Below are 15308 nucleotides of genomic sequence, written 5' to 3' on the forward strand. Positions count from 1 at the left end.
CTACGGCCTGCAGGCCACATGCAGCCCGTTAGGGTAATCCGCTGGCGGGCCATGAGACCGTTTGTTTACATTGCCATTAATATACCTGGCTGCCCAACCTATGCAGCCACACGACTTGATTGTTGTTGCCCTTTCCCTTTGGTGTGTGAGCTTATCTGAATATGTTTGCATTGTAAATGTAAATTGTAAAGTTTATGGCACTGGGTTTGTGTCTTTTTGTTCTGTAAAACACCTAGAACACTTTGGATGTCACATAAGAGCTAAATAACAGAGCTGGTTGAAAAATGGAACTTTTTCAGCAAAATACTTGTATATTTAAATTTTGAACTTTTTGAAAATAATACTCTGACCCAGATAATGTGGTACCTGTGCTTTCCATTTGCCTGGCTGAGGTTGGTTGAGGTCAAAGAAGTTGATGCTTAAACTCGACAAAGGACAAATAGTGCTAATGGATTAAGGGAAAAGCATCTGGAGCATGGGCAGAAGGGTTTGATGCAGCCCCTATTAACATCAGTGGGAGTTTTCCCATTGATGTCAATACGTCCGAGAGCAGATCCATGGGTGGAAACACATTCCCTGCCCTGAAAAGCTTACACTTTATAGACAGAGACCATACGAGTCATGGCACAGCATTTTGGCAAAGGGAGGGCACTGAGAGACTCACAGCAATGAGAACAAAGTAAGGACAATTTTACAAGTGTGTAAACTGCAGTAGCATTTCAGAAATCTGGAAAGAAATGGATTTTGAGAAAAGGAGAGAGAGAGAGAGAGAAAAAGAATGCACTTCTTGACCTGTGTGTTATACTTTCTCCCCTGCAATTAATGTTAAGTGCAGCCTAACCACTTCCAGGCTGCTTGAGGCTGCATCTGTGGAACAAAGGGGGGTAGGGTGGAGAAAGGTGGCCTAGATTGTCAGTCAGTATCCCTTTCTAGGTGGGTTATTTCGATTAGGATTTAGGGCATGTCTACACTTGCCATTTAAAGCGGGAAAAGTCCCTTTTTTGTGCAAAAACCGTGGGAGCGTCTACACTTGCCAATGACTTTTTGCGGTGAAACTCAGAAGTTTCACTGCAAAAAGAAAACCACCTCTAGGAGAGGCGTACCGTTCTTACCAGTGATGTGCAAGTGAAGACATGTTCTTCCTGTTTACACAACTTTTAGCCTCTGGAGGATATCCCACAGTGTCGAGGTGACCACTCTAGCCAGCAGCTCTGCTGCTCTGACTCCAGATAAACAGACATGCACCCCTCCCCCTGTAAAGGCCCTGGAGCTTTGAAACTCCCCTTCCTGTTTTCTTGGCAAGTGCTCACTTATCATCTGACCAGGTGACAATGCCTGTTCCAGGGAGCAAACATCCCCTGCTTAGAGCAATGCTGAATGACTGGAGCTTATCAGTGTTTCTGGAGAGGAGGCTGTGCAGCGACCCAGGATGCCCTGCAATCACCTCCCCTTCCTCCCCGGCCCCCTTTTCACAAGACCTAGGGTGACCAGATGTCCCGATTTTATAGCGACAGTCCTAATTTTTGGGTCTTTTTCTTATATAGGCTCCTGTTACCCCCCCACCCTCTGTCCCGATTTTTCACACTTGCTGTCAGGTCACCCTAACAAGACCCATCATCAAACTAGAGAGAGGTGTACTGTGGGATAGCTGCCCTAGAGCGCTGCTCTCATCAGCGATGGAAGTGCTGCAAATGTAATCACTCTCTGAAGCCTGAGGAATTAAATGAATACACAAACCAGCGCTTTACTTTCACCGGTTCACTATCACCGATGAAACGTAGAGTGCAAAAACTCTGCAAGTGTAGACATACCCTTAGTTTATTGTTACTATAGGCGACTAGTAACTGCTGATAGTAAGGGGGCACAATTTAAAGGTTATGGTGGTATGCAGCAGGGTTCAAGGCAGGTACTCATGAGACAAAGGAGTTTTCGTTTCTAGCGCTATTTTTGATGTCATGTTTTATGATACTAGCAGAAAGAGACTGTTCTAAAAGAGAGCTACACATGAAGAAAACTGATTGTATGTTTTGTATGTGCATTAAAAATCTTAAGAAAGTTGTCCTAATATATGGCTAGCATTAGGCTGATTTGTACGTTGCTGGCTCTGACACTTGCGATCCTTAAAAAAAGGAGCACTTGCAAAAATTCTTGTGCATTCTGTCATTTGCTTCTTTAGTGTGCTCACTGCTACCCTAGAATAAAGTGCCAGAATCAGTCTTGTGAATAAATATAATCCCAACACAACTGCATACAGCTTTATAATTACAACCAAACCAAGTGAGCTTCTGATAAGAAAAAAAAATCCATCTTTATTTTAATAAAAAACATTGTTTGGAGTGAAGCCCTATCCCTCATTCACATTCCCAAGCCCTCCGATATCAAATGATTTATATTAGCGCACTGGATGCCTATTAATTTCATAGGCAGCGTCAAGGAATTTTCCTGGTTCTAGTGGCAAAGGTGCAAGCAGACCATTACACAGAACGGAATGCAAGCGTTGCCATCGGGGTGAAAGCTCTGAATAACTGTTACAGCTTCGCCCTCCGACAAGTTTACATTTCCCAGAAAAATTCCTGCAGCTGCTCAGAGATACGGTTGTTCTACCCCCACTTTTGTGGTTTAGGGAAATTCAGGGGAAGATGGCTGCCGAGAGACATGCACTGTCTCGCAGCGTGCAAGCAGGCAGCGAAGTACGCTGCTCGGCAAAGTTTGTCCGGGGAGAACACCCAGCAAATTGGACAATAGAATGGGGACTTAAAAGCAAATTAGCAAGGTCTTGCTCAGACAGTGCACAAAAATGTGTCATTGATTTGTTATCCAGCTGGCTTTGAACCTTCGAAAGTGAATGAGATTTTTATGCCCTTGAGCTGCTGATCCCCCATCAAACCAATGAGACAGCTGATCCACCTTTACTTCTGTATTACTTATTTAAAAAGACTAGCCATTGACTATAAATGTAAGAGACCGTTTTCCTGTAACAGCAGCTATATAAATGGGGATACCGGGCCAAGACCCTTATTTCAGTGATCCATTACTCTGGTCTATTTCAGAGATTTGGGCTTAATTCTCCGCTGTGCCCAAGTGGAAAGATTCCCCCAAAGACCTTAAGCCAGCTGAGAACTGGGTATATCAGAGCCTAGCTCTGCCTCCTCCCCTTCCCTCAAATGTTCTGTCTCCTCCTTGCCTCTGAGAAGACTCTGCTTTCCCTTATGCCACGCAGTGGGTTCCAACGCAGTAGACGACAGTTGCAGAAGGCAGCAGAACCATCACTGCCAGTGGAGAGATTCCTTTGTGTCTTTCAAGTTCGCTCTCTGCTGCATAAGCAGAGAACTATCCCTTTAGGTCTGTAATGCCAGGGACGGACAATGGTGTGATCATCTTAGACCAGGTTTACCTCCTCTGTCACCACTGACCTATTACTTTCTCTTTGGCTTTGGGAGCAGAGCAGATCTATTGCATCTCTCCACCAGACACCAGGTTCTCCTTAGCAGCCCAGCTTTTGGTAACTACAGTACAATCTCGCTAATCCACACTTAGCTCACTGCCATAAAAAAAAAAAAAAAAGATTTCTCCCTGCTTTTCGCAGACATCTCACTGTTGCATGTTCTCATCTCATTGCTTTTAAAGCCTTATGCACGCTACAAAACACGTACTACCGTACTAGCAACTATTATTATAATTAAAACTGCACTTGGCAAATAAATGAATAAAGTACATTTTGTCAGGCACTACTCATGCTTGCTTGTTATGATTATTGTGTTGGTTCACTTACTCGCTAATTTGCTAAACGTAGTGATTCAGTGGTCTGTCCCGCTCCGTGTCTGTTACCAAGGCTTGTTCTGCTGCCTGTTGCACTCCTATGAACAAACAAGCTGCTATCTGGTAAAGGGCCATGTTGTTTATTATGAGGATTATTTGTTAGGGTTTTTTGCATTGTTTTTTCATAACACTCAGCAATGATAGATTGCACAATTGCTGACTATCTGCCAGGGTACCATTTGGTGTAATTAAATGACACCCAGAATATGTATTTGTATTTTACCTTCTCAAGAGACACATTCAAAATGTGCTTTGCGAAGGTTAGGAGAGCATGTGCTCAATTCCAATAGAACACCTATTGCATTGTTCAGTCACTTCAATTACACATTTGACTTACTTGCTTTATATCTTAAGCCTTACATTTCTCTTTTCATTTTAGTTCTTGTTACACTAAAGTGAAGGGAACAAACAATAACTAATATATGTTTGCTGAGGATTTCTGGAACAATGTAAGCCATAAGATATTTTTGCAGCAGTACAGAAAAAGAATTACATCTACGAGGCCAATTTTATCCTTGGTATAATTTCACTGGAGTCAGTGAAATTACAACAGATTAATTATACACCTAGCTTTCAAAGTGCAACAATATGCCATACCTTCCAATACCCCACTGTACCCAATACACTATAGCATACCTTCCAATACCCCACTGTACACAAATATGCCATACTTTCCAACCCAATACAGCACACCTTCTCATACCCCACTCTGTATGCAGTATTTTAGATCTTGTAATTTATAATCCCCTATTAGGTATCCACGTATTGTAACAGAAATAATATTGAAGTATGTATCCATGTAGCGCTCAGCCAGTGCAGGGTTGGTTGCAGTAAAGTGACATTCAGGATCCCTGCACACCTGTTGTGTACTTTGCACCTGGTGGGAGAGAGCAGCTAACACCACTTTGTCCTTATCCTTTCTTGGCAATCTCTTTGCAGTGAAAACATGTGCATCAGTGCTACTTTCTGTATTTCCAATGTGAGCTGGAAGTGGCTCTCTCGTTGCATAGCAAGACCACCAAAATGCTACCCTGGGAATAGGGTGCATATGCTGTGGACCTACAGCAAACCAATATAATGAGGTGCCACCTCCGAATGTGCTGCTAAGGGCATAGCGTGAAAGGAGGCCATCAGCTAAACATGCTGTACAGCTCTTCCAGCATTAGATACAAATCACACTCCCAGCAAAAACAGGAGAGGGGTTTGTGGCTCTCTGAGGAGCCTAGGCTCTCAAGGCTATGAGAGAGGGTGAATAATGAAAGCCAAAAGACACGTTTCTGGAAAATACACCCACAGCTCTGCTTACTGTACAATAGAGCAATTTCCCTCTTTAAAGCCTGTACCTGAGGGAAGAATGGAATGTGGGGATATGACATTGACCCACCCTGTCTAGACTAGGAAATAGGTTGTATTGAAAAATGTGATAGTTTATTTCTCCCCCCAGCCCCCCCATCGCCATCGCTATCCCCTGGCCCTGCTGCCCCCCCAGGTGCCCATCCAGGCCACATGGCTCTTCTCTTTCTTTGCTGCGGCCACACCTTCCTCCCACCCCCCCAGGTTTGCAGCCCTAGCCTATGCTGCCTCCCCCTCTCCATGATCATCCAGTGTCCCCGGGGGGGGCCCCCACTTCCTCCCTGATCCCTCCCTCCCCTGAGCCCTCCCATTTTGCCCCGTCACTGCAAGAAAGAAGCTCCCCTTTTTGCTTACCGGGCAGGCAGCGGCAAGCAAAGCGACTCCAGCGAGCTCCTCTCCTTGGCACATACCTGAGCACAGCTGTAACTGGGTGGGCAGGACAGGACAGGGACAGCTTCTCTGGAATGTGCCTGCTCCAGGGTGTCTGGGGAGGGGCATGTGACCATTCCTGCCCCTCCCTAGAGTTGCCCCTGATTGTTACAACCTATTAGCTAGCAATAACATCTCATCCTAAAACTGGATGAGACAAATTTTACTTTAGTACATGCTAAACTGGTCAAGGGAAGGAGCCTACTCTTCATCTCTACCAGTTTGGCCTATGTTAAAAACAACATTGCCTCATCAACAGTAGAGGTTCAGGGTGCAATAGTTAGAACATGTTCTAACACCACACCGTTACATTCTAGTCAAGGCAAACTTTAAGGGTATGTTTAAAAAAGAATCAGAGATGTATTATTAAAAAACTTGTTTAAACTAACGTTTTAAAATCCTAATCTAGACGGTTTGGGGTGGGGGGTTCTGGGAGGGGGGCGGTCAAGGGACAAGGAGCTGGGGTGGGGGTTAGATGGGTCGGTGGTATCTTGGCTCATAGAGCTTAAAGCATACTTAAAATCTTCTATGACTGTTACACTCAACAGAGGATTTTCATATGGGGTCTCTGTATCTAGATTTTCAAACTAATACTGTACTTACCAGGAAAAAAAAAAAAAAAAAAGATAGGCTGGAGTGTATGCTAAGATAAGCCATTCAACTCAATAATATACATACCATCCCTAGTCAGAATCTCAATTCTTTCATTTTGGTCAAGGTGTCACCTTGATATGGAAAGAAAAATAACTGGCTTTTATTGAAACTTGAGAACCAGATCACAAGAGTGAATAGCTGGGACAATCTCTAGTAAGTGTTCTTTAAACTGGGAAACTAACACATTATAATAGTGATGTTGCAGTAATTAACAATTTTGCTACTCCACGTGTATTTTTGTAATTCAAGAATGCATACTGGCTAAAATTTTCACACTTGGTTGCCTTAAAGTTTAGCCACCTATATTCTTTTCTAGGCACCTAATTTTAGTTGCTTGATTTTCAGAGATGGTGTAGTTCTCACTGAAGTAAATGTGAAGTGCTCAGCACCTATGAAAACTGGGCAACTTTTTTAAAATACTTAAATGTAGCTTGCAGTGCCAGTTTTAGGCAACCGGGCTTCAAATCTTGGCCATTTTGATTTTTGTGTGTTAACAATGTTTTTCTTCCTTAGCAATGCACTCAGAAGAACAAAAATTTCCTTTTAGATTTCCATGTCAGTAAAATCACAATTTACTCAAGGTTTAAGAATCTTGCTCCTTTATTTTAAATAAACTGTGGTGTTTCTTTGTGATTTGCTGTTTTGTTTTTGTTTGTTTTAGATCAAGAAATGGTGTTTAAGTGCCTTGGAGAAGGAATTCTTGAAAAGGCCTTTCAGGGATATAATGCTTGTATTTTTGCCTATGGACAGACAGGTGAGAGGGTCTTCTGTTGATCTGAGGAAAAGGTGGAGAAGGCTGCTTTGTGTGTGTGGTGGGGGCGGGGGGGGCCAGAACAAACAAAAATAATAGAACTAAAAGAAGAGAATCTAAAATTTCTGTGGGAAAACAGTGAAAATAAAAAATCCTTCAAACACCATTGTATTACTACAGTATTATATTTTCTGTTTCATTTTTAATTAAGTACTTGATTGACAGCTCTGGAGATTGAACTCATCCTCTATTTAAACACAGAACGGGTTCAGCAAGGCCGGTGGCAGTGCAATATTCCTTACAGTTGTAAATGTATGTTTAGTTTCTACCTGCAGGAGCCATCGTCTAGGATTGAATGGAAAATTCATATCCTGTGCCCATTCATTCTTTTGTGTGTGTCAGGTGAGACTGACAACAAGGGTTGCCAATAAATAGCAGTTGTGGTAGAGGTGTTGTGAAAGAATCCTGTATTGATTTACCTATTTCTTTTCTTTAGTACTCAGATGAACTTGCTGACTGCTTGGTGTCCTCCAAGTCACTTTGTTGTCTTAGGTGCTTCTTGAAGAATAAAAGGCAGAGGAAGACATACATTGTGTGAATAATTTAGTGACTATTTGAGAAATTGCAGGGTGCTTTAAAATATTCCATTTCTCTTCCCCTTTGCTTTTCTCTAGGTTCAGGAAAATCCTTCTCGATGATGGGCAATGCAGAGCAGCTCGGCCTGATCCCACGGCTCTGCTGTGCTTTATTTCAGAGAATCTCTGTAGAAGAAAATGAATCTCAGACCTTTAAAGTTGAAGTGTCCTATATGGAAATCTATAATGAGAAGGTCAGAGATCTGTTAGACCCTAAAGGGTGAGTAGTTTTTTTTATATTAGTTGAAACTGCAACATAGAACTACCCACTTTGGAAGGGTTTGTGAAGCTTTTGTGAACTTGTATGTGTATAAAACTTGTTCAGAAGGGATCACATGCCCAAAACGTTAGAGTGAACAGTTCTCAAATAATACCAAGTTTGTAAAGCGTGAACGTGATGTTGTTGATTTAGGCTTGGTCTATACTAGAAAATTAGGTTGGCATAACTAATCCAATCAAGAGTGTGGATTTTTTACATCCCTGAGCAATGTAGTTATGTCGACCTTAACTCCCTGTGAGGACAGCGCTAGGATGGCGGAAGATTTCTTCTGCTTACCTAGCTACTGCCTCTTGTGGAGGTGGATTACCTATGCCAATGGGAGAACCCTCCTGTTATCATAGGTAGTATCTACACAGAAACACTGCAGCTGTGCCGCTGTATTTTTTTAAGTGTAGACATAACCTTACTTGCATCTATTTGAATAGATGCTTAAAATAGCACCTTCTAACTAGTCACGTAACTGAATAAATGCAGTCACTTTTGGTTCAGCTTAGTACAGCTGTTGAACAACACACAATATCTCTATATACATCAGTTTAGGACAGGAAAAGAATACTTCCCTTTTACATGGGGAAGAAGGGATGAATGTATTTGATGTAAGAATATTTATTGCCATAGTTGCAGAAGTGTAACCTGGAATACCAGCAGTATTCTCGGATTTTGTATATTTTGAAAGATAAATGTTTTTATAGAGAAGTATTTTCTTTTTAGAAAATGTAGATTAATTTTAAAGGACCGAGAACACTAACCAGAGTAAATATATGATTGTAGGGGTGGGGGAAATACAGAAAACTAAAAAAGAATATAAAATTAATCAGTACATTAGGGCAACTTGATTCTTCCTTATTTGTGGCTGTGTGATATATGGCAATTCCTGATATACTAGCTAACATATGTCATTATTTTATAGAAAGATTTGACTCACAATTTCTCTTAGCAGCTTGCAGTGCTTGTGGAAGCCTTACAAAGGAAAAGACAGCCCAATCTTGCATCCTTCATTACACACCCCGTACGCCTAATTATTTTGTTAGGAGTTCTGATTGTGATAGGAATGTCGGATTAGGCCAAAAACCCATTAGATGACTTTTGTCTCTCCTCCCCACTGTACTCCCTCAAAACAAAATAAAACAAAAAATCAGACATAAACTAATATAAGCACTTATTATGTGTTACATATTGCATGTCTATCCAGCCATTCCCTATAACTAGACTTCAGTGATGGTCCTTGAATCTTTCTCTCCTAGTTCGCTGGATTTAAAAGAGTGAATACTTATGAGAAAACTAAAAAACAAAATAGAGACATTTTGTTCAGAGCATTATCCTTCATTTGTGTAGAATTAGATATGGGCAACAAATGAAAAATCCAGTCATACTCTCCAATGTCTAATGTGAAGCTTTCTGTGGCAAGTAGAGGAGACCTAAACCATCAGTTTCTGTCTCTTATGGTTCCAAAAATAACCTTGTAAATGTAAACCAATGCTGTGCTGACTTCTGAGTATGCAGATAGCTTAAGTGTCCTGTTTAATGCTCATAGTGCATCAGAATGAAAGTACAGTAGAACCTCAAAGATATGAACACCCAGAGTTACGCACTTACTGGTCAACTGGAAACCATGTGGAACTGGAAGTAATCAATTAGGCAGCAGCAGAGACCCCCACCCCCCCCAATCCAGCAAATACTGTACTACCTTGGGGCTTTAGCTCTGGGGCTCAGGGCTTCAGCTACAGGGATGGGGGTTGGGGCATTGCCACAGTATGAGGGGAGTCAGGGCTTGGAGCTTTGGCCCCATGGGGGGCACTGGAGCTCGGGGCTTCAGCCCTGCAGAGGGTGCCAAAGCTTGGGGCTTTAGCTACGAGGGGAGTACCTGTTTCAGCCTCAGCGCTCTCCCCATAGCTTAAGCCTTGAGCCCCCCGTGCCCTCCCCCCACCACCAGCTGAAACTAGGAGTGGAACTGTGGGGAGTCCTGGAGCGCCCCCACGGGGCAGAAGCCAGGATTGGTGCTGCAAGGCTGAAGCCCTGAGTCATGGTGCCCTCTGCAAGCTGAAACCAGGAGCGGCGCCGCGGGGCTGAAGCTCTGAGCCCCAGTACTCACCCAGGTCTAAAGCCCTGAGTCCTAGTGCTCCTGCAGAGCAGAAACCCTGAGCCCTCCACCCTCCGGCTGCAGCCCCAATCCCCCCATGGCTGACATCTGTAATGTCTAGAGTTACGGAACATTTCAGTTACAAACAACCTCCATTCCCTCTGTAACTGACTCTGGTCAATTTCTTCTATTGAAAACCCTGTATAGCAGTGAAATGAGAAATCCTGTCACTTTCACTCTGTTTGGGAAAGCTATGAGGCAAGTTCTACAGGTATTCACAGGGGAAGAGGACTGGAACACCAGAAGCAGCTGGAGAAGTAGTGAGGGAATTCTGGAGTTGGAAGATACCTTCTCCTGGTAGTCACAATGAGACTGATATACAGGAGGGAGTCTTGGAAGAAGGTTTGTAAAGCCTAAGGCTTGATCTACAATAGAAAATTAGGTCAGGTTAACTACATCAGTCAGGGGTGTGAAAAATCCACACTCCTGATCAATGTAGTTAAACTGGCCTAAGTCCCTGTGTAGATAACACTAGATCAATGGAAGAATTCTTCTGTCGACCAAACTACTGCCTCTTGGGGAGGTAGATTACCTACTCCCATGGGAGAATCCCTCCTATAGGTGTAGGTATGTCTACACTGAAGCACTACAGCAGTGCAGCTGTGCCACTATGGCCTTTTAAGTGTAGACAAACCCTAAATATGTAGTGGTTGACTTAATTGTATTTATTGAATGATAAATCCTAGAACCCTCCCCCATCCCAGCAGCTACGGATAGGGGCTGAGCTTCTCAATAAGGCATTGTCTCCTGGACTTCACTGAGAGCCACCTGCCATCACTTATACTTGGTATTTGTCTCGGCAGGTGGGTTTAGGTCTCTGACTAGGTTTCTGTTTTGTTTTTGTTTCTTTTTGTTTGTTTTTTAAATCACTGACTATGAATATGTGTCCAATATATACAGAATTGTATATGTCAACTAACAGATACAATTTAAAGATTAGACTGTTACATTTGGATAAAGTGTGAAAAAATATAAAAGTTAGTCTTCCTTGATTTGCTCTATCACATCCTGGATTTTTGTTTGTTTTCCATTTTTGTCTATAGAAAAAATAACATGAAGCATTTCAGGGTCTGTTCTAAACTGCCCCTCTTCCCCCCAACAAGTGTGTGCATTAAAAAAAAATTGAGATTATAATGATTAAAACCTGGTTGGTAGATTAACAATAGAAATAAGATCAAAACAAATCCAGAGTTTATCTGGAGGGTGGTTTTTCTATTACTTTAATCATTTAAAAAAACAGCCAGAATTTTAAAAATGGATCTCTAAGTTCTATAGCTGATGTGTTGGCAATTCAAACAATTGCTTTCATGGATTTCTTTTTTAACCAGTACAGTTCATAATAAATTGCTATGGGAAGGTTTTGAATAACACCCTGCTTTGTTCCTAAGGAGCCGGCAGTCCCTTAAGGTTCGAGAGCACAAAGTATTGGGGCCATATGTAGATGGCTTGTCTCAGCTGGCTGTTACTAACTTTGAGGTAAATATAAACTGATAACAAATAACTAAACAACATTTCTGTAAACAGGGTGATAGGAATTTTATACTATGTAAACCAGTATCTACTCAATGTTTTGGTTCTTTGAGGTGATTTATATGTTCTAATATTTGACTTCATTATTGACAGTCACAAAGATGTCTGCCTGAAGACTCAGAACTATTTATTTCAATTAAAAGCTTTTGGCCTGATCTTTTTTTCCTACGGAAGTCAATGGAAAAATTCTTGTTGATTTTAATGGCAGCAGTATCAGGCTCTTTGTTTGTGGAGATTACAGTGTATATGTAGCCAGTGCTAAGTTTGCCATTATTTCTTTATTATTTTGATTGTTTTCTATCCATTGGTTACAGTCTTCTTGTACTATGCTTATTAGTTGTATCAGAGTTTATCATAGCTGCAGAAGGGCCCATTTGAGTAACTCTGACTCCTTTGAAAATGTTATGTTTCTAGGGTTTATAAAAGACAATAAAAGGTAATATTTAAAGAAGTGCTTTACACACTGCATGGAGTTTTCTTTATAAAGGAAATTGGATGGAAAAACCCGTTTAAGTATTTTTTAAAAACGGCAGAAAATCTTCACTAATATTTTTCATGTACTGCTAGAGGAGGAAAGACTACTCTTTTCAAAGACTTGTATACTTCTGAGGCAGATGTGCACGACGTAAGCATGAAAACTACCTTCTAGTTCACTTAGATAGTATGGGTTGAATATAATATAATAAAGCTCAAGTAAATGAAAGAAGCAGTTTCTTTCAGTCATTGACAGATTGCAGTTTCTCTGGTTCCAACTTTTATGAATTGTGTTAGCTAAGGGAAAACCAAATGCAGTCAATCCTCTCCTACCCCGATCTTTAAAAGAACATTTTGCTAGTGTGAATTTTCACAGCTTTTTTTTTATGCACATTTTCTCAGGAGAGTTAGCAAGCACATGTATCAAACTCAACATAATTGCCTTTGGTTTTATACATGTAGAAAGGTACAGTCTCTAAGTGAGGTAACCCTTTGAGCCAATTAAGTGAAGATAGTATTAGTGCAGCTCACTGAAGAAACACGTTGTGTTCATCTGTCTAAATGGTTTTCTATTGGCCTAATTACTGGCATTAAACAAATATGACTTGTAATGTGGATGTTGTCAGCATGTTCTCAGCTACAGATGAGTAGAGATTGTAGCTTGTGTGTCAGAACTGTGTTTAAGTACAGCACTTAGAAATTTAAGGGGTCTGAATAACTGCAGCCTATCAAATTATGCACCCTTTGTACACTATACATTTGAAAATGTATGGAGAAGGTCCTCATCTTTTCTATGGTAATGAGAATTTTGTTTAGTGGGAAGAACAGTTTCTCCCACTTTTATCTTAACATCCCTTTTTACTATATGTTATGCTCCAGGATATTGAGTCCCTGATGTCGGAGGGAAACAAATCTCGAACGGTTGCTGCAACCAACATGAATGAGGAAAGCAGCCGCTCTCATGCTGTATTCAATATTGTAGTAACTCAGACACTTTATGACCTGCAGTCTGGTGTAAGTGTGTGTTTGTGGTGGTCCTTGTTTGAAATAAGAGGCACTTGCTGCCATTTTTCTCCTTTCAGCCACTCACCATCCGGGATTTACATTTCAGGGGTGATAAATTTAAAGGAAACTTGGAGAACACAATTGAAGTCCACTGTCAGAATGCATACTGTTATGCATCTATAAGTAGCACTGCTTAATTTGGGATAAGGAGACCAAATGGCCTACCATTTTAAAACTTAAGCTGCCTTGACTCCTAGGGGGTAAAGTTTTTCACCTCTGCCTTAAGAGTTATAATGTCACCTGGGGACACAGTTTCCTGTATGATATTGCATGACCCTTTCCTTTGATCCCATTAGTGGTTATTATTTATGTGGGAAGGTAGAACACATGAGTATTCTCTTGGTTTGCCTTTTCTTTTGTCTTTAAGAGTATGAGTACACTGCAGTTGGAAGTGTGATTGCAGCATGTGTAGCTATATCTGAGCTAGCTAGCACGGGTTACCAATAGCAGTGAAGCTACAGCACAAGGCTTTAGGCCCAGGGTAGCCACTCAAATAAGTTCCCAGCATCCTGGGCGGGCTTGTACAGTCATCATGAAGCACATGCTAATTGTACTCACAGTAGCTAGATTGCAGTATGTGTAGGCGAACCCAAGCTAGTGTTAACTACACATCCTGATTGCAGTGTAAACATATCCTGTCTTTATTGTAACTTGAACTATTTTCCATTGGTACCTAAAAGGGAATCCAGCCTCAAATAATTTTTTGAGTTAAATTGAAACATTTTTATGATTCCCTTAGCTGATCTAGTAGAGAGGATGATTCAGATTGAAATTTAATGTACAAGAAAAACTACGGAAGCAGCCAGTTGCCAAATGAGAGATGAGCATGCTGTTTAAGACTGACTACTGTAAAGCCTGTCCTAGACAGATGATTTTTGCTGTATTAGCATTGGCAACACTTTAATAGCTTACCATGCCAGTAAAGTTATTGAACTTATACCATAGTTAATGCTATTTCATAAGTGGTGCAACCCTTAGGGATAAAGTGATATGAGAGTAACTGTTTAAAAAAATTAAAAAGCCTTATGGGAATTCCTTTTTCTTCAGGCTCTCTTACACCTCTGATTTGTCACTGTTCATAATGCACTGCTCATAAAACAGCAGGATTTAAGTACTGCAAGTATATCTGGTTCTTTAGCATTTTGTATTCACATTTCTTGGCTATTTGTCTCCTATGTTTCATTCTTCTAGAATTCTGGCGAGAAGGTCAGCAAGGTCAGCCTGGTGGATTTGGCTGGTAGTGAGAGAGTGTCTAAAACAGGAGCTGCAGGAGAACGTCTGAAAGAAGGCAGCAACATAAACAAGTAAGGACATTGGCAAATACGAAGTGTAAAAATGAATCTTCCAAGGTTAGTGTTTCATTGCCTGCCTGGAATCACTTGTCATAAATCACTTCAAGTGATGCTTCTGGTCAACAAGCAATTTAATTATGCTTTTTCAGCAACTATGTGCTGAACAGAACATTATACATTGATGCAGGGAACCTGATTCATACATGATTCAGATGAGATCTTTGTGCTGCTTATTTGGAAAAAGTGACAACAGCACTCTTTAAAGAATAAACCTTTGTGATTCATTTACACACCCTTTCTTCAGACACATGTAGCAATCTCATGATTGAAAGAGTGTAAGCCATAAAAGGAAGAATACAAACCATAAAAAATTTGGTGAAAACTGAGTGGCTTTGCTCCTACATGTGCTAAAAATATGTAAGAGTATAGTTCACAGTTTAAGAAAAATAGGTCACAATGAAGGTGCATAGGTTTAAGGCTGCCTAGGGGCATCTGTAACTCAAGCAATAACAATTTATAGGGCATTTTGCTACCATAACTACTGTGTTATTCCACAAAACAAATACTTAGCATGATATCACCATTGTCTTAAATATACTAATTTCCTTGGGAAAAATGAGATAAAATGCAGCATCCAAACCTAGCACTTTTTTCAATTACCAATTTTAAAAGTTTCCATAAACCTTTTTTTGGTTCTCTGTAAGGTGAGCAGGACAGCAGAGGTATATTTCAACAACATTTATACTAGAATATTAAAAACCTAACCTCTTTTAGAAGCTGGACAGGTCCAGAGATGCTTCAGTAAACACCAATCTACTTTGCATCAGTGTGTCATGTTAAAAAGTTTACATGATCGGCACAGTAGGGTTAAGAATCACTACATGTG

General features: G+C 41.0%; 1 protein-coding gene across 5 annotated transcripts in view; it reads left to right on the plus strand.

Annotated features, from left to right (window-relative positions):
• KIF13A (kinesin family member 13A) overlaps nt 1-15308 on the plus strand; it is a 203793-nt gene that overhangs the window by 104198 nt on the left and 84287 nt on the right. For all 5 annotated transcript variants that reach the window (XM_073331923.2, XM_073331925.2, XM_073331926.2 and 2 more), the window contains exons 5-9: nt 6917-7009; nt 7681-7861; nt 11450-11537; nt 12945-13079; nt 14322-14434. In XM_073331923.2, the coding sequence (XP_073188024.1) occupies nt 6917-7009; nt 7681-7861; nt 11450-11537; nt 12945-13079; nt 14322-14434 (610 nt within the window). The remainder of the gene's footprint in view (nt 1-6916; nt 7010-7680; nt 7862-11449; nt 11538-12944; nt 13080-14321; nt 14435-15308) is intronic.

The sequence above is a fragment of the Lepidochelys kempii genome, chromosome 2 (assembly GCF_965140285.1).
Source record: "Lepidochelys kempii isolate rLepKem1 chromosome 2, rLepKem1.hap1, whole genome shotgun sequence".
In the NCBI taxonomy this organism is placed as follows: Eukaryota; Metazoa; Chordata; order Testudines; family Cheloniidae; genus Lepidochelys; species Lepidochelys kempii.